The 24832-nt window shown below is 37.5% G+C and overlaps 1 protein-coding gene across 10 annotated transcripts in view; it reads left to right on the top strand.

Moving 5' to 3' along the window:
- The window catches only part of DNTT (DNA nucleotidylexotransferase), a 164871-nt gene that overhangs the window by 133467 nt on the left and 6572 nt on the right, over positions 1-24832 (top strand). For all 10 annotated transcript variants that reach the window (XM_021400072.1, XM_021400071.1, XM_021400068.1 and 7 more), the window contains 2 exons: positions 7170-7433; positions 8808-8891. In XM_021400072.1, the coding sequence (XP_021255747.1) occupies positions 7170-7433; positions 8808-8891 (348 nt within the window). The remainder of the gene's footprint in view (positions 1-7169; positions 7434-8807; positions 8892-24832) is intronic.

Raw genomic sequence — 24832 nt, 5'->3', positions numbered from 1 at the left:
CTAAAGATCCCAGCACGAAGAAAATATCGGGGGTGGGGGGGTGGGATGCACAGTGGTTGTAGACCTCAGACCCAGATAAGATCATTTAAACCTATGGACAAACATTTTCAGTGTTCTGTTTTTCCTCCAGAATTTCTGTGGCTTACAACATTCTACATCCTCTCTATTGTGGTAGTCGTAGTATACAGGCTTTTACCATCACTACTAAAAAAATTAGCTGCCAACAAAATCAGAATACAACAAGAGAAAGAGGAATTATACTCTTCTTGCTTTTTTATTAGCTTTGATTTTGTAGAGGGATAGAATAATAAAAAAAGAAACCTAAAACACTTTAATACTTTTTGACAGTACACCTGTCAGCTGTTTCACAGCTTTCCAGTTTTGTGCTACTGCTTCAAAGCCCAGATTCATCAAAGAATGTCACTGAAGTCATGATGTTGCCTTCCTTTCAGCGGCTCTTAGTGAAGAATTCTGCAATGTTTAACTTCTAAACTATGAACCCCACCCTTATTTAAATAGTTCAAAAGGGCCTTTTTCTTAGCTGAAAAGTTTAGAGATCCTTGTATTGGAAGCTGTTGGGAACTAAGTGGTTAAATCAACACCATCATGCTTTTTATGCAGCATCATCAGGGATGAATGGTCTGAAGTACAGAGAACAGAAAGTCTCCCCTGAACTTCAAAGTAGCATGGCTAAAAGGGAAAGCTGCAATGCAGTACACAGGTTATGGTTTTAATGGTTCCAGAAAGCTTCTTCAAGGAAGTAAGAAATTAATTCCTCTGTGGGATAGAGCTTCATGGGACATTTGTGGGCAAACAGGCTGAGCCATCTGTGTCAATGCAGTTTCATTCACACACTGTGTAAAGAGTATTTTATTTTTTGCTGAAAACCTATAGATCTATATTTAGCACTGTTCCTGTTGTTAGATGTGTACCATGAACAGAGGAAGAGATACCATTACTGCAGGCTTTGCTGCACTCTTCACTTTTTTTTTTTATTCATGTAAGTAGAATGTTGCGTTATCCCATATTGCTGTTTCAATTTTCTTTTGGCTTTTAAGAAAATGGAGAATATGGATGCCTTCCTGTCCATACTTATTCCAGCATTTTGTGGTCTGGTTTAATGGTCTGGTTTAGACTCTATCATTCACCCTAGCTGAGGTGAACAGGTCAGGGAAAGGAAGGCCTGATGTCCCATTGGGGTGGGTGGAGAGGAAAAAGTAAGTGGTCTAGCTTTTTCATTGCTGGAAAAGGTTTTTGTAAACAGGGTTCACAGAGCAGCAGCACATGGATTATTGAGTGACAGCTGGATTTCAGTAGCAACAAAAACTGTTTCTAAGACAAGATACAGAAATGGTTATGAAGCCAGAACAAAGAGCTTATTTCTTTCAGATGAATTGTATTCACTCCATGTAAACAAATGTTGCCTCGCCTTTTACATTCTGAATTTTTCATTGCATTTTGGCTCAGCTTCAGAAGAAGCTGAGGGCATTCTTAACTAAAATAGACTAGTGGATGGTGACTAGAGCACTACAGTGGGACATAAGAGAATTTGGCTTAAATTTCCTTAGGCGGAGGATGGGGCTGAATGTGACTATTCAGTCTCTGAAGTTATTGCATAAAGTAGGCAGAAGTGTTTCACTTCTTGCTGTGTTTTATATTAAGGTCCCAGCAGCAGTGGCAGTTCTTGTGAAGACATATTTCTGATATTTCTGGTGTGTACTGCATATGTCCATATGTGGTTAAGTATGTATGCACGTACGTACATCTCCCTTGTATATCTATAACTTGTGTATGTACAAACTTATGTATATATGAATTTTCAGACATGTAGAATTGGATCTCTTCCTCAGTTCTGGGTAACTTCATAGTCTTCTGGACTACCTTCTTCAGCTCTTGGTCACCTGAGAGGTCCACCATGCAGCGTGAGTGCTTCCATCAGTCTTTCTTGCCCACCAGTAGAAATACTCATGGCACGGAGGAAAACATCATTCCTGAACTCTGGTGCTGGGCAGTGCATTCCTGTCAAAACCAAGCTGTTTGGGACACGCCCAGAATTTCAGACCATTTTTCTGCATAGGGAATTGCAAGTTCTTCAAGCTGATAAAATTGTCATCAAAGGGACCAAGGCACCTGCATGATTAGGCAGCAGCTGTAAAGTTTTGTATTGCTGATTGAGCCTTTGATGCCATTTCCTAATGATTCCTCACACTAGCTGCATTGATTGCTCCCAGGCATCAGTTCCTTGAGCTGTTCCACTTTATAGAATTCCATTTGCCTCACCTAGGGAGGGATTTTTCTGTGTTGCAACCTTAAACTGACATGCCTACAACCTACTTTGGATTAGTTGTAGCTATTTCACTGAATATAATTCTGTTCCACTTCAGTAAAGTCTCTGAGAAGGAAATTAAGAACAATAACACATCTGTATTTCAAAAGAACATATTGGATTATGTTTTCAGGTGGTATAAAACTGTCTTACTTAGCTTTAAAAGAATTAATTCACCTACCAAAATTAGGAATAATGACTGTAACATTAAAAAGACTGTATTTGGACTGATTCTTCAGCTATTGATTCACATCTTTTCCCAATTTGATCACGGGTTGACTCCACTATCAATGATATTGGTGTGCCAGCACTCAGTCTACCTAAGCAAGTGTGCATAATCACTTTTAAAGGGAAAGTTGTTGTGAATATTGACTTAATTGCCCTAAAAAATACATTTGATTTTGATGGTGTTGTAAATTTAAGATATGAAAGTGCCCACATTTTAAAACTTGATTGCATAAGTAAGGTCTACAGCAGTCTATGGTTTGAAGATCAAACTGAAATTTGCAAACGGCTGCAGATTCCCTGACACAGACTAATGCAAAGGCTGCTGCTCTGCAGCTAGCAGTAGCCAGAACTTCATGCAGTCTTCATAGCTGACTGCCCTTCAAGTCATACTTTTTCGAATACTTTATGGGGTGATGGTGAAGCCCAGTGCCTAATCTAATCAGATAATTGAAAACATTCTTATGGATATGACTTAGGCTTTGGCTTCTGTTTAAAGATGGTATCCTGGCTTTCAATCTGGTGAAACCTGCTTGTTTATTACTTATGTAATTATTATCTAATTGCATTATATTGAAGTTGAATTAAATATTTACTGCAGGATACATCATTTTATGCTCTTCCTATCAGCTTTAGAAATTGCCCAACCAACAAAATATGAAAAAAAATAAAACAACACTACAAAATAACCCAGAGATATCTAGTCCTAAAATATTTTTTCCTAAATATCTTTAACATGTGCTAACCATGACCATTTGCAAATTCTTAAAATGTATTCAAATAGAAGACACAGCCTAGTCAGCAAGGGAAAACAGCAATATGAAGGCTCCAGTACTGAAACTGTTACTGCTACATAATTGCTTGATATTAAATCTCAGATACACAAGGAGCATTCCCTTGAGGTTCCTAAACAGAAGAATAGGAAGTGTTAGGGAGGAGGAAAACCAACCAACTAACCAATCAACAAACAAAAGAGGGGTGGGACCTGCCTTTAAATGCTGTGCATCACAGCAGCTGGGAGACCTTGCGGGCAGGACTTTCTGTAGATGTGGTATCCAGGGTGACTTTAGGTAAAGAGAAAATAATTATTTTTAGTGTGGACAGCACAGCAAAGACTTACACATCAAATTTACTATGTTTACATTTACAACTATATTTCTGTAATGAATAGCAAACTGGAAAAAAAAGACTCTGAACAAGCAAAGTTGATGTGGAAGATGTGGTCTCAAAAAGCCTGAGCTTTATATGAATCTCATTTTATCTGTTACTGACCCACAAATAGTACATTATTATATCTCCTCAATAGCTTACAGGTTTAAAACCAAAGAAATAGTTACTGATGGTCATGTGTGCATGTCTGCAGATCTCATTGAGACACATCACTCACGAGGAGCTTGTCTGTGAAGGGAGAAGACACTACAGGCTATGATATCTTGCTAGATTTATCAAGTGGGGAGATCTAGAAATCCTACTAGGAAACCCACTTAAGAAGTCAGAATTCCATTCCTTTAGTAGTTCACCTGAGAAAGGTGCGCTTTAACTTCAAATACCTTGCACTGAGCCCAAAGAGATTTCAATTGCATTTGAACAAAGATGGAAGAAGTGTTGATACAGATTGTGGTATATGTGCAAAACTGTTGATCTGAGCACACTACAAACAGCATACAGGTGTGGGAAATGTAGGTATTTGGAACTACAGAAGACCACTTTTGTTTAAGAAATAAATTGTTCAGATTTGTTCTGGGATATGCTGTGCAATGCCCCAAATCTCAAAGATGAAAAGGGGAAAAATGGAAGAGATGTGAAAACACTGATGAAGTTGCTAGAAGATTTTTATAGAGAATGGGAACAATGTCAGTGCTTAATGACGGTTCAAAATCATCCACTGATTGTCAGTGATCAATAAGATCATTCTTTTTAGCATTAAAAGTAAAAAAAAAAAAATTAACCTGAGGCAGGCATACTTTAATAAGAAAGAGTGGGTGAGCAGTGATACATTTGATGCTCAACAGCTGTTTTAAGTCCAAATTTGGAAATAGCAGGCATCAATGCCTTGTGACGTTGAGGTAAAATGAAGTAAAATTTATTACCAGTTTTAAGGATGGATGTGAGAGAGCACCTGCTAAAAATAAGTATTTTCAAATCAGTAGACTTTGAAACTATTAATCCCAGAGCAGGAGCTACATAAAGAGTTTTCTGAGATTAGTTTATAACAATTTTCAAAATTGTGAAAAATTCCAAAGAAGTAAAAGAATGTTGAACCAAGGCAAATAGTTTTCATTAAAAGGACTGGACTAGTGACTTAGAGAACAGCCTGTGACTGATCCCTTATAAAATAATGGGATTGTTAATTTGGAACCATCTTCAAAAAAAACATGAAGGCTGAAAATGTAATAATACTTATCAGAGTCTCTTCAGGGAATTGGAATTCATATCTGCCTAACTGTTTCTGCTATACTCCCCCTTCTCCCCCCCCCCCAGCTCTGAGTAATAGAAATAATTTTATTGCTGTGAAGTATTTTATAAGATATTTAACAGGTTACCACATAAAGTTATCATACTTGCACTATACTAAAAAAAAAAAACAAAAATAAAATATTTTAAATTGTTATTATTATTTTTAATGGAGATAGCCTTCCAAATATCTATTCATTATCACTTGTGTTTATAAGAGGTCTGATGCAGAGAACATTGTAATTAACCATGGATAACCATCTAAGAAAATCAATTCTAAATGACCTCAGTTCAATATTGCAGATTTAAAAAAACAAACAAACAAAAAAACCACCCTACAACAAACAAAAGCTAATATGGTTCTTTGTTCTTAAACATATAATAATGGATATGTTAAGTAAAAGTCAAGATTGTGGAGTTTTTTTTGTGGTGAGACTAATATAAAAATTCCTGCACAAGAGAAAGGAGGATGTATACACATTTGTGGGACTTCAGAGGAGTGAGAAAATTTGATCCAAGGACATAAAACAGTCCTGAGGATGGAAATTTTAAAAATCAGTTCATCTTACCACAGAAGTGTGGTAAGTGTGTTTGATCTATTTGTAGATTTAAAGAAATGTAAAACCAACTATGATAAGACAGCTGACAGTTACTCTTTGGCCTGTTGATCTGGAAGAGAAAACTCACAGGCTCATTCAGCCCGAGCATGGTTCGTAAATTCAGCTTAGTAGTTTTCCTTAATAATAATTAAACATGTTAACCTACGGAGGAAGTGGTTTCTGCACTACTGTTGCTAACCTTTATCACAAAGCCATGTTTCTTTTGCAACGAAAAATCTCAGCAGTCTCTACTTTTTGTGTTGCGTTGCAGAGAGAGGCAATTGCAGTGGTCTCCTGTATTTTATGAATCTATAAAATCTAAATTAAAGTTGAGTACGAGGAGTCAAGCACACATCTGAGTGTTTTCATCATGTTGGAACCGCACTCAGAAAGTGGAATCTCTTTGCCAGCTGAGCCCTCCTGATAGAGATAGTGTCAGTGATACTGCACACTGATATATTACTGCATATCAAGCCCCATTTCTATTCTGAAATCCCAACCATGACTGAAGGAAGCAGAGTGATGGTCAATATCTACTTTATTACTTTGCTGTTGTGTATTTGATGCTTTGTATTTGTTAAAAATGATGTGCTGGGTAGCAGAGAGAGGAAGGCTGGTTTTTGTCTTGTCCCAGGTGCTGTGCTTTGGGTGAGGAGAAGTTTTCCGGCTGGAGGGAATGGGGGGAGATAGCTCTTCACTTGAGGGCAACTGTATGTGGAGAGATGTAAGAAGCTTTGGGAGTACAGGGTAAATCTGAAATGCCCAGGAAATCAGTAGCCTTGGAAGTTGCCTAGAAATGCAAACAACAGGCACAGAGACGGAGCTGAGATATGTCAGTAAGATGCTTTTCCTAAGGACCTTAGAGAGAATAGTTTACTGCAACCCCAGGAACTGTTGAAAGGCTGCTGGCTACAGAGCTGGAGGAAGGCACTGTCTCTTCTGCTCAGCCATTCCTGCAGTGCTGGATTAGAAGGAATTTATTCACAACACTCTATTACTTCTATTTTTATTCTCACTCTGAACTGTCTTTATTATTAAATCATGTTTATATTTTAATAAAATATGACTATTTAGGTTCAGCACTTTTTTTTGGTTCACTCCCCTCAAACAAAAGTCATGATCAGTGCCATGTCACAAGGAAATCTCACACAACAGATACAGTCCAAATTCTTTGCTTGGAAGCTGTCAGCAAGACTGTTCTCTCCACTAATGTGTTTTACTAAATGTCTGCCTTGTGAGAAAGCATCAGTCTCTACTCCAAAATTTCCACTGACATCAACCACAAAAACCTTAAGGGGAAGGCATGGAGGAGAAGAATCACAAATATTGTCTTAGTATAGGACAGGATATTGCCTCTATCAGATGACTACCACTGTAAATTTCCCTCAGAATCAGCTAATATTTTTCCAAAAGTTACACTTGTTTTATTGTCTGAACTTTCCCAGACTTGGCCATTCACAGTTTTGTGTTTACTGAAATTGCATTTTACAAAAAATTTTAATAGCTATCTAGAAAGTTTGTCATTTCAGTCCAGAAATTTAATGCAAGCAGTGTCTTCTCTTTAGGGCTTACTTCTATATTGTGATATCATTGAATCAACATTTGTTAAAGAACAGATCCCAAGCAGACATGTTGATGCCATGGATCATTTTCAGAAGTGTTTTGCAATTTTAAAGTTATACCAGCCAAGAGTAGACAACAGCAGTTACAACATGTCAAAAAAATGTGACACGGCAGAAGTCAAAGACTGGAAGGCAATCCGTGTGGATCTGGTCATAACCCCCTTTGAGCAATATGCATACGCTCTGTTAGGCTGGACAGGCTCCAGGGTGAGTAACCATAACAGTCTATTTTTCTTAGCACTGCTAACCTATTTTTGCTTTTGCAGAACTACTCTGAATTCATGGAATTTTAAAAAATATTCTCCACATCTCAAAACCAGTGATCTTAGGTTGGAGCTGTTGAGCTCATCACTGATGTTTGTAGCTAACATGCACTTTCCTTGAAGCATAGTGTTTAGGTTTGTGAAATGAAGAGCTAGATTTTCAGTCACTTACACTGACTTTTTACATCATGCCAGTGTTAACAAGGAGCTTTAATTGTTACTGAGTAAAGAGATTATTTGGAAAGTGCTACAGAATTATCATAAGGATTTTACGGGACATTTACCATTTGGGGAATAGATGTTCTGATTTGGAACTTAATTTGTTTAATAGAAAACTGAAAACAATTTGACCCTTTTCTCTTTGGATTAATGAAATTGTTTTGTGTCAGTTTTATTTGTGTATTGTTAAAGTATAAAATTTTAAAATTTACTTGCTAGCTTTGAACTAAAATACATTTTTTTCATTAGTATTCTAATATGGAGATAAAGGTTCAAATGACGGCTACTTTCATAATAAACATTGTAACGAGTAGTAGTTGTAGTGAGTATAATATAAAATAGCACAATATTTTCAAGATAAATTCTATATAATTGCAAACTCAAAATTCAAACAATTTCTCTCTCTCCAGACAGAATTAGTACATAATCTACATTCTTGCCCTCTGATATTACATGGTATTGCCAAGAGCTCCTAAGCCTGCTCTGAATGATCTTTCCGATGTGCTAGAAGCATTGCCACTCTATTCTACTAAAGTTAATCAGAATCAGGGTGTTTCATACAGGGCCAGTTACTGCAACTGATGTGTTCTCCTGCTGAGCTTAGTTACTTCAGCCACTTTTCTATTTTGAGATGATAAAATGTATTTACTTGGATATTGGATTAAGCCCTGCAAAATTTGGGGTCCATCTTATCCAGGAGGTGTCTGGCTACTTAAAAGCCCTTGTCAACTCTGCAGGTGGGCGTCTGCTCTGAAAATGTAGTTTGAGAGGCCCTTTGTAGGCAAGGACTCCATCTTTCTCTATCTTGCTCAGGTACTGCTACCTGATGAGATAACTCACCCAGAGACTGTGGGAGCCCGTATGCTGTACGTAGCCTTACTTTCTCTTGTAGTATCCAACTGTTCTCAAACCAGCCAACTGAAATTATGGATCACTGCCAATCGTTGCCCTTTCAGATGATTCATTTGTTCAGATTATTATCTTTTAATAGAGGTAATTTTTCCATATTCATTTATTATTTTGTTTCTTTGGATTCTTATAGAGAGGTAACAATTTCATTTTGTCAGAATTAGTCATATGTGTTGTGTTTTTTTTACAGCAATTTGGACGTGATTTGCGGAGGTATGCTACTCATGAAAGGAAAATGATGTTGGATAACCATGCCTTATATGATAAGAGAAAGGTACTGTTTGCCCTGAAAAATAATTAACCATATTTTTATTTCTAAGTTTGTATTTTCAGATTATTTTTTATATTCACATATGTAAAATATTTTATCTTGAATCTATATCTGTAAAATAGTCCCATCTTCACAAGATTTAGATTTACTAATACAGCATGATTCAGTCTGAACCAGTAAGTCTGGAAATCTTTGGCCTAGTTGAGGTAATTTCTGGAATCGAACAATGAACGTATGTTGAACAATGGTGTTTGGAAGGTACTGTGCAGCCTTCACAAAATAGAGAGCATCTGCAAACATTTGAAAAATGTATTTTACCATCCAGTTTCAGAATGAAAGGTCATTTCTCTGCTGTAGGCACAGTTTCAGTGGGGACTGTACTAATGTTTTGGAGGAAAAAAAAAGATATTGACTAGTATCTGCTCAAATAAAGGCCTGAGGAAATTCCTGCAGAGAATGACACCAAGAGGAAATCAGGAATCACCATACTTTTAAGGACCTTTATTCAGTATATGTGAAATTGTTTCACCAGGCTTGTTAGTGTTGGTGAAATGGTAGTAATTCTAGTCTAAACGCTTTTGGCTGCAAGTATACTGATCTCTGCATTTATCTAGTTTAATGTCTGTATTTCTAATAGGCCATTTTAATAAGAAGCAAAATCAATATTTAAGATGTTTATTGATGTCATTATAGAGGAAGGCAAAAGCACCATGTCAAGTTTTTACATTAATCCTTCCCCTGTATTGCTTATACAAAGGAGGCTGCTTTTAGCATCTCTACTTACATACTCCATTTTCTCATTGTCTGTGAGACGCAGCAGTGAACTAGGCCCTCAGCCAATTTCAGCTCTATCTGTATGTGCTAGTCAGGCTCAGATGCTGGAGAATCCTCAGCTCACGCAGAAACCTAGGGAAATTATCAGACTAATGATCAATTTAGTCAGATGTTCTGTCTCCAACAATTGTCTATACTAGCTGCTTCAGAAGAAAATACAAAAATTGCACAGTAGATAAATATGCAATTACATGTCTAAGGGAGAACTTTCTTCATGAACTCAGGGATGATGACACTACTTGCCTTTCTTTTATATTTTAAAAGCTTTCAAAATATAAACCCTTTGCCTCAACATAATATAGCAAATATTCTTATCTGGAGGTTAATATGTGCTCTCTTAGATAACTTTTTCAGGGTAACAGATGACTGCACTAGTGAAATAAAAAGAAATGCCAGTGTTACTTTTGTGTGCTGCAAAAATTGCCCACATGGAATACATGTATATATCATTACACGGTACGTGTTTCCATGGGAATGTTAGTGGGCTAATGAGGACATTCCACAGGAATTGTTTATCTTCACAATGGCATCTGGGAAGAAAAATGCTTTTGTATTCCCAAATTTTCAAGTGAGGCATAGCGAAATTTAAGGCTGTAGAAAAACATTGATTGGAAGGGCCCTCTATTGTCAGCATCTGACCTGGATTTTCTCCTATGGGGTATCTGCTTCAGGGCTTTGAAAAAGGCATAGAACTGTGTATATCCATGACGTGTTTCCCAAAGCTATCAGCTGTAACTATATCTCGAGAGTTTCTTTATGTCTGAGTCTCAAGTCACGTTTCTTCATTGTACTGCCCAAAGATGAAGAAACAAAATCATGGAATAATAGAATCATAGAATGGCCTGGGTTGAAAAGGACCTCAGGGATCATCGAGTTTCAACCCCCCTGTGAAGTGCAGGGTCACCAACCACTAGACCAGGCTGCCCAGAGCCACATCCAGTCTGGCCTTGAATGCCTCCAGGGACGGGGCATCCACAACCTCCCTGGGCAACCTGTTCCAGTGTGTCACCACCCTCTGTGTGAAAAACTTCCTTTTAATATCTAACCTAAATCTCCCCTGTCTCAGCTTAAAACTATTCCCCCTTGTCCTATTGCTATCTACCCTCACAAACAATCGATCCCCCTCCTGTTTATACGCTCCCTTCAGGTATTGGAAGGCCACAATGAGGTCTCCCCGGAGCCTTCTTTTCTCCAAACTAAACGAGCCCAGTTCCCTCAACCTTTCCTCTTAGGAGAGGTGCTCCAGCCCTCTGATCATCTTTGTCGCCCCCCTCTGAACTCTCTGAGCTCCACGTCCTTCTTGTGCTGGGGGCCCCAGGCCTGGACACAGTTCTCCAGACGGGGACCAACAACCTGGGTTTACACATTTTTTCCTTAGTATCATGCAGTAATTATTTGAAAAGAGCAAGGAAAAGAAAATTCAAGTCTATGTGGACAATTTCAAGTGTTGTGAACATGAAATCCTTACTCTAGGATCAAGTGAATGACACAAATTGATAAATGTTCTTTTCTGACTGGACTCTACTTGATTTGGATTTTTTTTTTCCATCAAAATAATACCTAAGTCTTCCTTTTCTCTTTTAATCCCAGACATAGCCAGTTTGTTTCCAAATTTTATTTTCTACTGCAAGATACAAACACACTCCAGATTTCCAAACACGGAGTAATGACAGTCTTTTGACACAGCACAATACTGTTCTTTTCTCTTCTGCATTCTCAGAAATACCCGAAGTTTTCCACAAAATAAAGCCTTCCCTGTGGCAGATATCCAATATGAAAGAATTCATACTAGGCAGCACTGAACACATGATCTACTTAAAGCAGGACCTTTAATCCTGTAGTGTCATTTTAAAAATAAGCTGGAAGAGAGACACTCATTCCTTGCTTAAGAGTTCCACTATTACAATCAAATTTGTTAAATTCACAGGATATTTTTTTCTTATTTTTAACTTTGTAATTTTGCATGAAGTTATTCACATAAAATACATTTTGAACAAAAAGCCTTCCATAGTGCCACTGAGTGTGTCATAAAGTCAGGAGTCCACATAATAGAGCAATGGTGTTTGCAGCTGTGAAACTTGAGATGACCACCCATGGTACAGGAGGAGACATTTGCAGTAATTGTATGTCTGGGGTGTGTGGCTGCTGAAATTGATCCAATGTCATAATGATACTTTTCTTTGAGGATGAAATCTTCCTTTCTCAAAGAAAAATTTTCGCAATGCTGAAGACAATCAGAAAGCAAACGTGCAGGCTTGCGCAGGCTGCTTACGGTCCCACAAGATAACATTAATTAAGTTAAATAGGCACCATAGGTAAAAACTGAATCACATCTTTTCCATATTACGACTCTTCAGCAAACTGGGAGAGTTACCTGAGGTCGCTGTTCTGTCCAGACCAGCTGTCATGCATGGCTCTGTAACAGTCACTGTGTTGTGTTTCAGGAGCTGGGACAAATCACTTCTGCTTCTTTTTTTCATCAGTGGCTGCATTTTTGTCTGCGTGCGTGTGTAAAGTGAAAGGGATAGGAAGGTCAGGGAGAGAAACGAGCTCTGCCTTCTGATGAGGACCAAGTCCTTTTTCTGGTTGCGCTTACCTGTCATCATTTTAAAATTTAGTATGAATTTTATAATAACCACGCTATAGCAGATATGCTTTGGTTTTTTTATTATCATTATTATTATTAATAGAACATAACAGTACCCATAAGAGACTTTCATTATAATAGGTAACAGTATCCTGGTTTGCTCTACATTCTGAAAAATAAGTTAGTATATTTCATTCTTCTTTATTAATAGTTATTAGCCCTTTGTCACAAGGGCTTCCACTGTGTCCTACTGCCTGAAGTGTGATGTGTGTCAGAGAATGCCATGTTCCTGTGCTGACGAGGTAGCACCAGGAGAGAACCCTGGTTACTTCAGTGTGTTTCCAAAGGGATTCTGACTGAAGCAGGGAATATTAGCATAGTAGTTAGACATCAATTACATAGCTTTGCAGAGGGGAACAAAAGGAACAGGTATTTCCTCCAGGGACTCGTTACAAAGTTACACTCTGAAATTATTCCTCAGCCTTGATTATTTTATTCCTCTCCTTTCTGGAGTGAATCATTTTCTTACAGTTGTAGCTTTCAGAAGACAGTGTGCAGCTATCAAACTGATGATTTGTTTGTTTTCTAAAACAAGATGGCATTTCATAAAGCTTGGTAGGAAAATCATGATGCAAAAAAATTGGAAATTCACTACCAATTATCTGAGACCCTCTTTTTTTTCACAACAAGGTGACTGGATGTCCAAATCTGTGCCGCTGTAGAATTGTACCCATACGTTATGCAAATCAACATTTGTTTATACCAACCTGAAGTATGAAGTTGCTGTGATTTACATCTGATAGAGGTTAAATGTTATGATGATATCCATGCTCAGGGAATTAAGGAATTCATTGTTTAGCAATCTGGAAGAAAGAGAACTTGTATGCAATATTATTACTGCTGTTACACTGATTACAAATGTCTTGATGCATTTATGAGCAAGGGTGACAAAATTCTCTGTAAAACTTTCCTGATTTATGAGTCAGTCATGTGCTCTATAGGTAAAGTAGATTCGATTTTGTTGGTGAGCCATTTCCAATTCCAAAGAGAATTTCATTTTTCCAAGTCAACTGACACTGACATTTCCTTAGAAAATCTGAAAGCTTTTCAGGTCTTTTAGCTGAAAATGATGGCATCACTCATTGTTTTTATACCCCTATATCCTGGATTCAGGGTCAGTGTTAACCCACCACAGGGGATTTTTGGTTAGAGCACGTGCTGCATCTAGATGTAATCAGAAGCAACAGAAATCAGTGCTTAAACACATATTTATGTATTTATGTAATGTGGTCATCAGATCACTGTCAGAACTTCAGATTTTAGCATGCATATGTATATCACAGTTTGCTACATACTGAGATTTGAAAGACATTTCTTTGCAATGATTAAAATTTGTGGTGTACTATGGCAGTCATTGGCAAGTTTTGACAGCATACTGACAGCTCTTTAGCTGAATGAAATGGAGTGAGATCCTAGTGGATCAAACTAAAGAAGATGCATCTCTAATCCCTGCTTTATTTCTAAGCATATAAAATGAATCATTCACTTGCATGAGGGTGTAACAAATGTATGACTTACTTTCATTTACAATGTTTGCTGATTTTTGAAGTGATTTTTAGAGTGTCTGGCAAGCCACAGGCTTTTTGTCCTTAAAGGAATAGCTTTTCTTGAAGTATGAGTGTTTCTTCACTTATATAGTTTCAGCAACCTAGAATAAGATTCAGGAACAGCAACCTCCACCTGTTGAGTGGAATGTGTGCTCTACTCGAGAAAGAATATTCCTTAAAGAAAATCTTCCTCATTCTCCATAATATGAAATTCTACTGACCTGTTAGTTTTATAGGCTCCAATGCTATTTACTTCCCCCTATGTACTATTAACACCACTGCTAAACTGTAATGGGAATGACTGTAAAAGAATGGCAACAACTTGCCAGGTGTGTAAGAGGTCAGTCTGAGAAGTGGCTTTCCTTGCCTCCGTATAAGAAGAATCTGACAGACTTTTGGGTGTTACCTGGATAACTGCTGTAGCTCTGCAAGATGTAACTTGTGTCTTCCTGCTGAAATCAAAAGGTTTTATATAGGTGAGGTTTCAGACTGTAAGCAGCAAACTGGCATTCAAGTTCCAAAAAATTCATCATCAAGAAAACTTTCTTTTTTTGCATTGAATGCTTTTTTGTTTGTTTGTTATTTGCTGTTGTTTTTTGTTTGTTTTGTTGTTCCGATGTTCCGATACTTTCTGTTAGTTGTTTCACTACCTTAGCAAAAAATCTTTTTGTCAGTCGTTACTCTTGAAAATCCACAGGAACATAAATATTCTGGATTATTTTCTTCCTCCCTGTGTCCCTGAATGTTATCTGAAGCTGCATCTTGCAGTTGATAAATAGTAGATTGTCCTGATCCTGTTGCTTCTCTTGGCTTGTCCATTTGAAGGTTAAACTCAGATAATCAGTCTTTGTAATAAACAGCTGTAGATTTGTTGCCGTCTATCTGGATGATGCTCTTTCTGCTCATTTTGCAATCACTGGATATAAAAAGTCCTTCTTCAGCTTCCAAAAGACATAACACACATGGTTGTTTCGATACTGTGCCTGTCACTGGAATCTGATGTGCCTAGGATGACGACAGTGAAGACAGCTGTCCCACTAACTTCTATTACTTTTGAGGAAAGGCAGCATAGATTTCAAGGAAGAGTTGCATAAGCAAGCTGAATATGATGTGGAGTTTTATCAGTTTGAATCTCCAAGGCTGTGTATGCTGCTCTCAGCTCAAACCACTCTGAAATTTATCAGTAAAATTTTGCACACATTGCTAGTTATTTGGCTCAACAGAGAAAACAATCAGGAAGAGTTGTTAACATATGGGGATGGCAATCATATGCAAGCTGAAAATTATGTCTGCAGTAGGTCCGTTCTGCCCTGCAGTAGGTCTGTTCTTGCCCAATACACATTTCTGTTGTATCACCTTGTAACAGGGCATGCACTGTGTTGGGCTGAGAGACTGATGTGATTATAGCCAGCCAAAGGATCTTGTACCTGTTCAGACAAGTGATGCTGGAGAACACAGTCAAACAACTTTCAGATTTTCATGTTCTCTGAAAGCTTTCTGAACCACATCTTAAGTCTTATTTGGCTCTCAAAAAAGTGTCATGAAAAGGAAAAAGAATTTTTTACACCTGGAAACAAGTGACAATTTTATGAGCTGAAGAAAGAAAAAAATTGCTGTAATGTGGCCTGAGGAGGTAGTCCAGAGGTTTGGCTTCTAAACTGCAACTTGGGTCTCATATCTAGCCAAATTCCCTCTGTACTCTTAAGCAAATCCTTTAACCCTCCTTAATCTCATTTCAAAACAGCAAGGCCAAATTCCCATGATGTAGGAGTACTGTAAAGATAAGTAGTTAACCACTGTAGCAAGAAACTAGTTCAGTTTAATGAAAGATTTTGATCAGTTAACATTTTGTCTTTTCCTCTAACCAGAAGAAAGTGCAAATGTTTAATGAAAGATTTTTGATCATTCAAAATGCTTTTTTTCTTAATCAGAGAGCAAGTCAAAATGTTGACACTTTCTGCAAAGGGAAATACTGTTTGAATCTCAGCTTTGGAAACAATCCACAGATGAGACAGTTCTAAACCTCCAAAGATCAGACAGTTCGTGGGGCTGCCAGCTCTGAGGCACTCAGCTTGGCTGGCTTCTCCAGGCTCTTGGAGCCAATAAGCCCTGGGGACACTGGCTCTGATCTAATTAGAATGACTTATTTGAACTCAGGCTCCCAGTAGCCTGTCAGGCAGGTTGTTTAGAAGATGGGCAAACTGACAAGAGCTCAAATAGGCCTACAGTTTTTAAAATGCTTGGTAACTTATGTTCTATTGGATTATTTATTTATTTATTTCTGAGCATTGATTTATGGAAATACCAAGTTTAAGAGAGTAGAAAAGTCCCAACAAAATAAAATGTATTAGTATTTTACTGAGTGGATCCATTCACAAGGCAGTGGCATATTATATTTTTGTGACTATACATGTTAAATAGAAAGTTCGGTTGCTAGAACTGTCTTTCTGGCAAACATAAGAAACTTCATTCCAGTTCTTCTCAAACAGCTGAAATCATATGAACTGTTTCCCTGTGGAGATGAGTGTGAGGATGACCTAACCTTCTTAGGTACAGGAGATGTTTCTGAAAGATCTACTGTATTATGCAAAGCCCAGCACCACTGTTTTTACTGTGGATAAATTTGAGTTTTAGGAAATGCAAAATTTCTCAACCTTTACTTAATATTTACCTAACTAAATTCCCTTATCTGAATTAATTGAAAACTTGTACCATTAACATCTACTTAGAAACCATTGTTAGAAAATAAGGCACTTGTCAGTTGTTTTTACATTTTGGAGGAAAGAATTCCTTGTCCCCACAGGAAATAAGGATTTTTAAAACTTTCTCACTATTCTTCATGTAATTTCAACTGTGGTGGGATAACTTATTGCTCATTGCTTTCATTCAAGGTATATTATTTGTTCTTGATGGCATTTGCCATTCAGCAGTTCTTAAAAGCCAGTGAGCCTGGCAGAAGTCCTCTACACTCTACATTTGAGCTACAATCATTTTCCATTTCATAAGAGAAGGTTCTGCGTAGGACAAACTGTTTTCAGCTGGTTCGTATGGGAAGTTCTGAGTTGTGTATTTTCCCAAATCAGTGTTTTTTTAAGTATGTGAGTGAGCATGGGGGAATTGGGCTGAATGAGAGATGGGGTAAGAGAGAGGATGAGCTAGAAGCATTAAGAAGCTGCAGGAACTTTTCTCTATACCTGCTTCACGGTGGGAAATTTCTAGAGATGTCATGTGGAACAGTGTCATGCTTGAATCGTAGCCTTGTAGAAATATCTGTTTCCTGTACCTTCATCACACCATTTCCCTGCTTGTATCCTCAAACTGACTGTGGGATCTGAGGACTGGATCTGCCTTGTAGATTTAGATTTTTCTAAGTCCATATGTTTTCACAAGAGTATTTAAGAAAAACACTTTAGTCTAATAATTACTTTAAGCAGCTCAGAGCAGCAAAATGAAGTGATGTAAACAACTGGCATTGCTATCTTTTTTGTAAAAGAAAAAGGTTTCTTGGCATTCCTAGTATGTAATAAATTGATTAAATTATTAACATATGAATATTATTGCACTAACATTGCAAGTTATTGGGTTTTTGTAAGAGGAAGGTCACAAGCTTAGGGTTATTTTGAAGAGTCATTGGAGCCAAAAGCAGTTATTAGTTTTATGCCTTATGAAAATTTAAGGTGGGAAATTGTTGCCTTAATGTTTTAAAGAAATATTGGAAAAAAATATAACACTATGCAGAAGACTGGATATGACTGATGACAATTTTGCTTTTAATAACCACTATGTGGATTTGAATGACATTAAATGTTACTTAGCTATTGAATAGCTAGAGAGGAGGTTTATATAACTGCTTTGAGTGGTGAATTCACAAGATGCCCTAAAAACTTCATAGGAGGATGCAGATTTGCAAAACATTACTTGCTATACAGCTACAGTAAAAACAGTAAAACTCTATGTTCCACAATTTTTTAAAGAGAAAATTTAGTTTTCCTAATGAAACTAGTAAAAATATAAAGAGGGTAATTTATGGGGATTTATTTGCTCCCATACTGTGAAGATCACTTGCATGCAGTAGTCATCATCAGTACTGCACAACCCCTAATCGTTTACCTACAGAAAGCATTCCTATTTAGGGAATTCCTTAACTAACTCTTCAAGGGGGGCTTGCCCCGGCTTTCTGTGCATATATCTGTAGAGCCAAATGAATGTATGATTGTAGCCCAGATAAATGCCTTATATGACTGGCTGAGTCAGTGACGTCAATTACAAGGTTCCATAGTGTTTGTAAGCACGCTGAATTCCAGTGCTGCCCATCTTTTGCCCAAGTGGCTGCTTCACAGACAGCCACAGTGTACCAGCAGGCATCCCAGCCTGCCAGCTCTGCCTGGCAATGTACTTGGCCTTCTAGATTCCCCCATGACATGCACGTTTTTCTCTGGGTAAGCCTAAGGCTGTGCTGCTGGTATGTCACTCAGCCAGTAACTTCTTTTACTGGAAGTGGTGATATTGGTGGGAAAAGTTACATCCTTATGGTGGATTGGCTACTTAGTATATGCAGATGTAAAACTGAAAATGATTAAAATGGTTATATGGAAAGCTATCACTGCATAGAAGCAGGGAGAGTAGACAGTAGAGACAGCACCGAGGAAGACAGACAGACTGCAGATGACTGGATTGTTGCCTGCACTTCCTGCATCTTTATAAACAGGTCTTCTATCAAAAAGCTAGTTTTCCTTTCCCAGCAGTGATTCTTTTCTGTCACTACCCAATACATGTCTCTGGGAAGAAGAGCTGGCTCTGATTCTGTACCCTCATTTTATTACATAAAGACATAATCGTGTATGTTTAGCGGCATATTCAACAGTTATAGTCTCATATTGTAATCTCAAAGTCAGTTTTCATGTGTCATTTGAGAGTGTTTACTCCTCTCTGTCACTGGAAGAAGCAGCCTGCAGAAGTTTACTTGCACAGTTAAAGAGACATTTTTTATGATTCTTAAAAAACGAGACGTTATAGTCTTATTTTGGCAGATGCTGCTCTAAAATTATGAAGTTATAACAGTGAGACAGTCAGCCTGAAGAACATCTCGATGAATTAAACATGCTGCAGCTGCAGAGTTTGCTTTAGATGTCTGCAATAATGACTGGATTAAAGCTAAAGTAAACATAGATATCCAAAGTTTATAATATTGATTTCCAATGTGATCAGTTGTTCACATAATCATTACTACAATTAAACATTGAGACATTGTAAACAGATGTACACGCTTTCATTTGTGTTTCAATTCCTCTCTGGGGAAGGTGGCAATTGCAGATGTGATTTGGGGGATTTGTTCGTTTTGCACCTGCTCTATTTTTAAAAATTAATAATTAAAGTAATCAACTTTTTTTACCCTCTGAATAAATTAAAAATGGTTATGCATTTTTCTCCAGTGTGCTTCTCCTCTGTGTTCTTTGCAGTTTAAATGTTTCACAAATAGCATATGAGAGTTCATTTTTACAAAGGCTGCATGTAATTTTTGTAGATTTTGCAGCAAAATTTAATCCCTTTGTAATAGCAGGTTGTACATCCAGCGCAAAGATAAATGTCTCTAATTGCTGCTTCCTTTGCTTGGTGTGTTTTCTGAACAATACAGTGAAACCTGGATTGCTGAAGAAATGGGATATGCATAAATGCATAAAGAGGAGCAGATTCAAAACATTTTGAGCTTATGTACCTATTCATTTTAATTTTTAGGGAGATAAAAATTTGCAAGTGTTTTGATTCAGTTATTCAATCAGTATGCTTGAGTAAGTTATAAATTAGGGGACATAGTCTCAGATTTCCTCTTAAACAAAAAAAGAAATAAATTGAGAAGTGAGGTAGAGAGGAAGCTGGAAAAGGGAAGAGTCGAGTGTCAGAGAGGAAAATGAGATACCAGAAAATAGAATGGAAGTGAGAATGGAAAACTGTGGTGGATAAAGAGATTTGATTAGGAGTGGCTGGACAAAGCAATGGGAAATGAGATATCCCAGCAAAGGGGATATATGGCTATCCACTACATTGCGGATGGGGTGCAAGTGTTGGTTGAAGAAACTGAGATGGAAAGGGATCACAGAATGACAGAATTGTGTGGGTTGGAAGGGACTTCTAGAGATCAAGTCCAAACCCCCAAATGGAGGGGAGATGAATGAAATAAAACAATAAATAAATTCATCGTTAATGCTCTAAGGTGGCAACAAGTAATGGGTAAACTTCCAATTGCCCCAAATAATTGAGTAAACAGTGTTTATCTCACTTTAATCTGGAATATGAAATGAGAGGATCCTGAAGATATATGAGAAATCTGAAGAAGAAACAGGCTATAAGGAACTCAGAAAGAGATGAAGCTAAAACAGATAGAGACTGAAGAAGCCCAGCTTGCAAAGAAAAACTCGTTGATAGGTTAGCCTGCAGCCCATGATTGTTGTCAATGCTGCCTGCAAACATCTCTGTGGCACAGCATATATCCTCTCTAGTGAAAGAGGCCAAAGTGTGTTACAGGAATTGAAGGAAGTTTTATTTCTTTGGAGAAAAAAAAGTCTCAGTGCATATGCAGAAGAAAATTAAACTAAGGTTAAAATGCAATTAACCACATTCCAGGATTTCTCAAATCTCAAGTCTTTGATTTTTGCAATCTCAATAATATGCTTTTGAAGTACTTTATAATAATCCTGTATAAATTACACTCAACTGTGTTTCCAGGATACTGAGCATTTTTCTTGTTTCATGTATTCGTATGAGGCTTTATAAAGACAAATATAATACAATGAAAGCAACGTACAAGGCGAAGTTATTGTAAATGTCATAGTCTTAAAGCAAAAGAAGAAATCTAGCTAAAGCTGGGAAATAATCCCAGCTATCGTTTAATGACTTTGTGATAGGATGCAAATTCTCAGAGAACTACACAGGGCAATAAGTACAGTGCTTCTCCTGTCTGCAAGGAAGCTTCAGTTTTAGTTGCAGTAACGTGCTACTTAACACAATGATAATTTTTGCCTGAGTTGTCAGACAAAAAGTTTCAAGTTTTTATTCACTTTGTGTGCCTCAAACTGAAAATGTATTCATGTAGTCTGGAGGGTTGTATATAATGTTCTTATGTATTGTGGAACATTTTGATTATCAAAATCATAATGACAGTTTGGGCACTTAACTACAGAGCGTCTTGCAACCAAATAACCATGCGTCTGTTATTTTAAACTGAAAGTAGTTGCATTTAATGTTCAACATGGTCCTGACCTCTGGCAAACCAAAAAAGTGATCATTCAGTTAATTTAACAGATAATTTTCTTTTGAATATTATTTTTCAAAATATCAGCTCTTCAGCTCAAGTCCTTGTTTCTCTTTCTTTTGTTTCTTCACCAGAGCTGCTAAAGGTACTTTGCATGTAGAAAGGCTGAAGAGGTTTTGTTACTCCATGTTATGAAATAGTTTATAGTATAGCTGCCTAGAATATACTAACATTAACATGAGAAATTTATTATATTCAGCAGATCTACATGTTAATATTCAGAAATTTCAGGAATGTGAACAAATCTATAATTAGAGCTAGGGAATGATTGTAAGAGAAAGATTTGAGCATGGTATTTCTGATTAAAAGTACAGGACATGTCCAGTGGTAAAATGAAATCAGAAGTCATGAATTTTGTTTCTTTTGCCTTCAAAAATTATTAATCCTCAGAATTATTAGAATAAACTCCACTGCACTATTTTGCATCAACACCATTACACATAGTTTTGCCTGAGGGTATTGAGTCAATGTGTAATGCTTGTAATACTGCTTTTTTTCAATCATGGTTTGTTACAATGTCATTTCTAAGAGCCGTTTGTGTTTTTTTTTCTCTCTCTGATTTATTTATCATCCTATTTGTAGCTGGATTAGGAACAGATTAGTTTTTATTTTAAAGCAGGCATGTAGATATGAATATTACTCTAGAAAACACCAGTTAGATAGGAAAATTACATTTGGAGATAATATATTGTCAGAATGACTTCAAGTTATTTGCTGCTGAAATCTGTTATGATTTCATCAAAGGCAAACACACAGTGCTGTGGAATATTATTATTGAACTTGATGAAACACTTCACATTTCTAGCACAATTTGTACTTCAACATTTATGCTCTATAATTATCATGAAATTGTTTGTACTGTTGAGTCTCATTCATAAACATAGTATAAATATTTAGCGAAAAGTCTAATTATGAGCTAAGCAAAAATCACCAACATAATTTCTTAGATGAAACCTCCACAAAATCATAGAATCATAGAATGACTTGGGTTGGAAAGGACATCAAATATCATCTAGTTCTAACCCATTGTTGTGGGAGGAGTTGCTGACCACAAGATCAGGGCCCAGTGGCCCATCCAACCTGGCACGGAATGCCTCCAGGGATGGGGCACCCACAGCCCTCTGGGCTGCAGTGCCACGGCCTCACCTCCCTCTTGGTGAAAACCTTCCCCCTAACATCTAATCTAAATCTTCTCTCTTTTAGTTTAAAACCTTTCCTCCTTGTCCAGCCATCATCTACCCACTATCAAAAAAAAAAAAGGAATTAGAAAACTCTGGTGAAAAACATGGAAGGAAAAACACCTCCATCTCACAGCTGTTAACTACATCACTTAGGAATGCAATGCTTATGAATCAGATGCTTAATATTACACTAATTTAAAAAAAAAGTAAAAATCTGTGTTGGTTATAATGGCAATGATCACTACTAAGAATTAAAATATTAATGGGTATTTGGGCTTGATTCTTACACATTTTTTTACTATCAAACAGTATCTTATTTTGAGAATCAGAGAATCATAGAATTAGCTAGGTTGGAAAAGACCTACAAGATTATCCAGTCCAACCATCCACCTACCACCAGTAACCCCACTAAACCATGTCTCTCAACGCTATATCTAAACGTTTCTTGAACACCTCCAGGGACAGTGACTCAACCACCTCCCTGGGCAGCCCATTCCAGCGCCTGACCACTCTTTCAGAAAAGTAGTATTTCCTAATGTCCAGTCTAAATCTCCCCTGGTGCAACTTGAGGCCATTCCCCCTTGTCCTGTCACTAGTTACTAGAGAGAAGATCTCCCCTGAGATCTCCCAGATCGTTCCCCCCAGAGCGATAAGGTCTCCCCTGAGCCTCCTCTTCTCCAGACTGAACAATCCCAGCTCCCTCAGCCGCTCCTCATAAGGCCTGAGCTCCAGACCCCTCACCAGCTCTGTTGCCCTCCTCTGAACACGCTCCAGGGCCTCAATGTCTTTTTTGCAGTGAAGGGCCCAAAACTGGACACAGTACTTGAGGTGGGGCCTCACCAGGGCTGAGTACAGAAGGACAGTGACTTCCCTACTCCTACTGGGACCATGTTCCTGATACAAATGTTGCCTTACCAACTACTGATGGAGTAAGATACTGTCCCCTCAGCCAATTAGCAGTGTAAGGATCAGGACAAGGAAGAAGTTTCATTTTTCCATGTTACTTTCTTACAGTACATAATACATAATATAGGCATTGAATGCAATGAATTGAAACTTTTTCTGCAATTACATAATTTTAGATTCTAAAATTTAAATTCTGGAAATTCCTTTACTTGGATGTTTTTCTCTTCCTCTCCTTCTTCCCTTCTTCATCCGTAACTGATGAAAATCATTTAGCTATCTGTGGAATGTTACTGATTACAGTGTTTCTTGCCACCAATTTATCTGCCCTAATGAGTCAGCTAACGACTTCAGAGAAGTAGACACCATTTTACAGATTGATGTTGCATTGTATTCCCATGCCTTCATTGCAGATTGAAGGCACTCAACCTTGTATTTCTCAGTGTACTGCAAGAATGTATGGATCTGCTGTAACACTTTACCTACAGTTGCATTACATAATTCTGGGTCTCAGTGTAAAATTGTAAAGCTGTTTGCTGCACTGAAGTTCAGAGCAGATTTATGTTTTACACCAAAGATGGAAATTTATTCCTTTCTACTGCTGTGGACAGTTTTCATGTATTTTCTGAGGTTTCTTTAAACCATGTGGATTATACCATTCAGAGCTAAAAGCTGACCCAGTTAATGCACAAACTCTCTGTTGAAGAAATCACTCCAGCAAGTGATTGCTTTTGGCAGTGGAGAAGATGGAATTGTATAGGGAATAACTTGAATGAATAAACAAGTTTTGAATGGAAAGTGATGGAAATACTGGAAGACTGCAGCGTTATTCCTCAGCCTTCCTGTAACTGCTATAATTGCCAAGTTACTATGCAGGCACCACCTGCACCTTCCCCTCAGAAACTCACTCTCTCTTTGAAATCCGTTAAGATCGAACCAAAGCAGATGCATTATTTTATTTATTTATTTATTTATTTATTTTTAATTCAATCTGCTACAGGGCTTTTGTAAGACCCACAGAAAGAACTTTATCAAGACTACTGCCTCATCTCTTTCCATTACTTTCAGTTCTAGGTGCCCTTCCAGTCTTGCTTTTTGGCTGGCTGGTGGAGGAAATTGGTTGTGTTCTATACATTTGTCTGAAGTAAAATGCTTGGAGTCAGTGAGATTGGAGATTTTAGTCTGAGTTTGTGTCTGCTTGAAAAAAAAGCAGTTCAGAAATGTCTGAACTAAAATTCCAAGGTGAGAATCAAAATTCCCCTGAGCTTTTTTTTTTTCACTCTTTTATTTAGTTTTACCTCCTTGACTTCTCGCACGCATTGCACTCAGACTCCTTATGGAAGTGCCAAACTGAAGAAGCTCATCAGCATGTTTGGTGTTGTTAGCTTTAGCACAAGAGGCATGATAGGAGGTTGTGCCAAGTAAAGAATTCAGTAATATTCTCCCCCACCATTCTGTTTTTTTTTTTTTTTTTTCTGTATTTTACTAGTCTTTTGAGTCTTTTGGATGGTCCTGTGTGGAGC

Source organism: Numida meleagris, chromosome 5, assembly GCF_002078875.1.
Source record: "Numida meleagris isolate 19003 breed g44 Domestic line chromosome 5, NumMel1.0, whole genome shotgun sequence".
Lineage (NCBI taxonomy): Eukaryota > Metazoa > Chordata > Aves > Galliformes > Numididae > Numida > Numida meleagris.
Note: the sequence above shows the minus strand (reverse complement) of the source record. Positions and strands in the feature narration are given on the sequence as shown.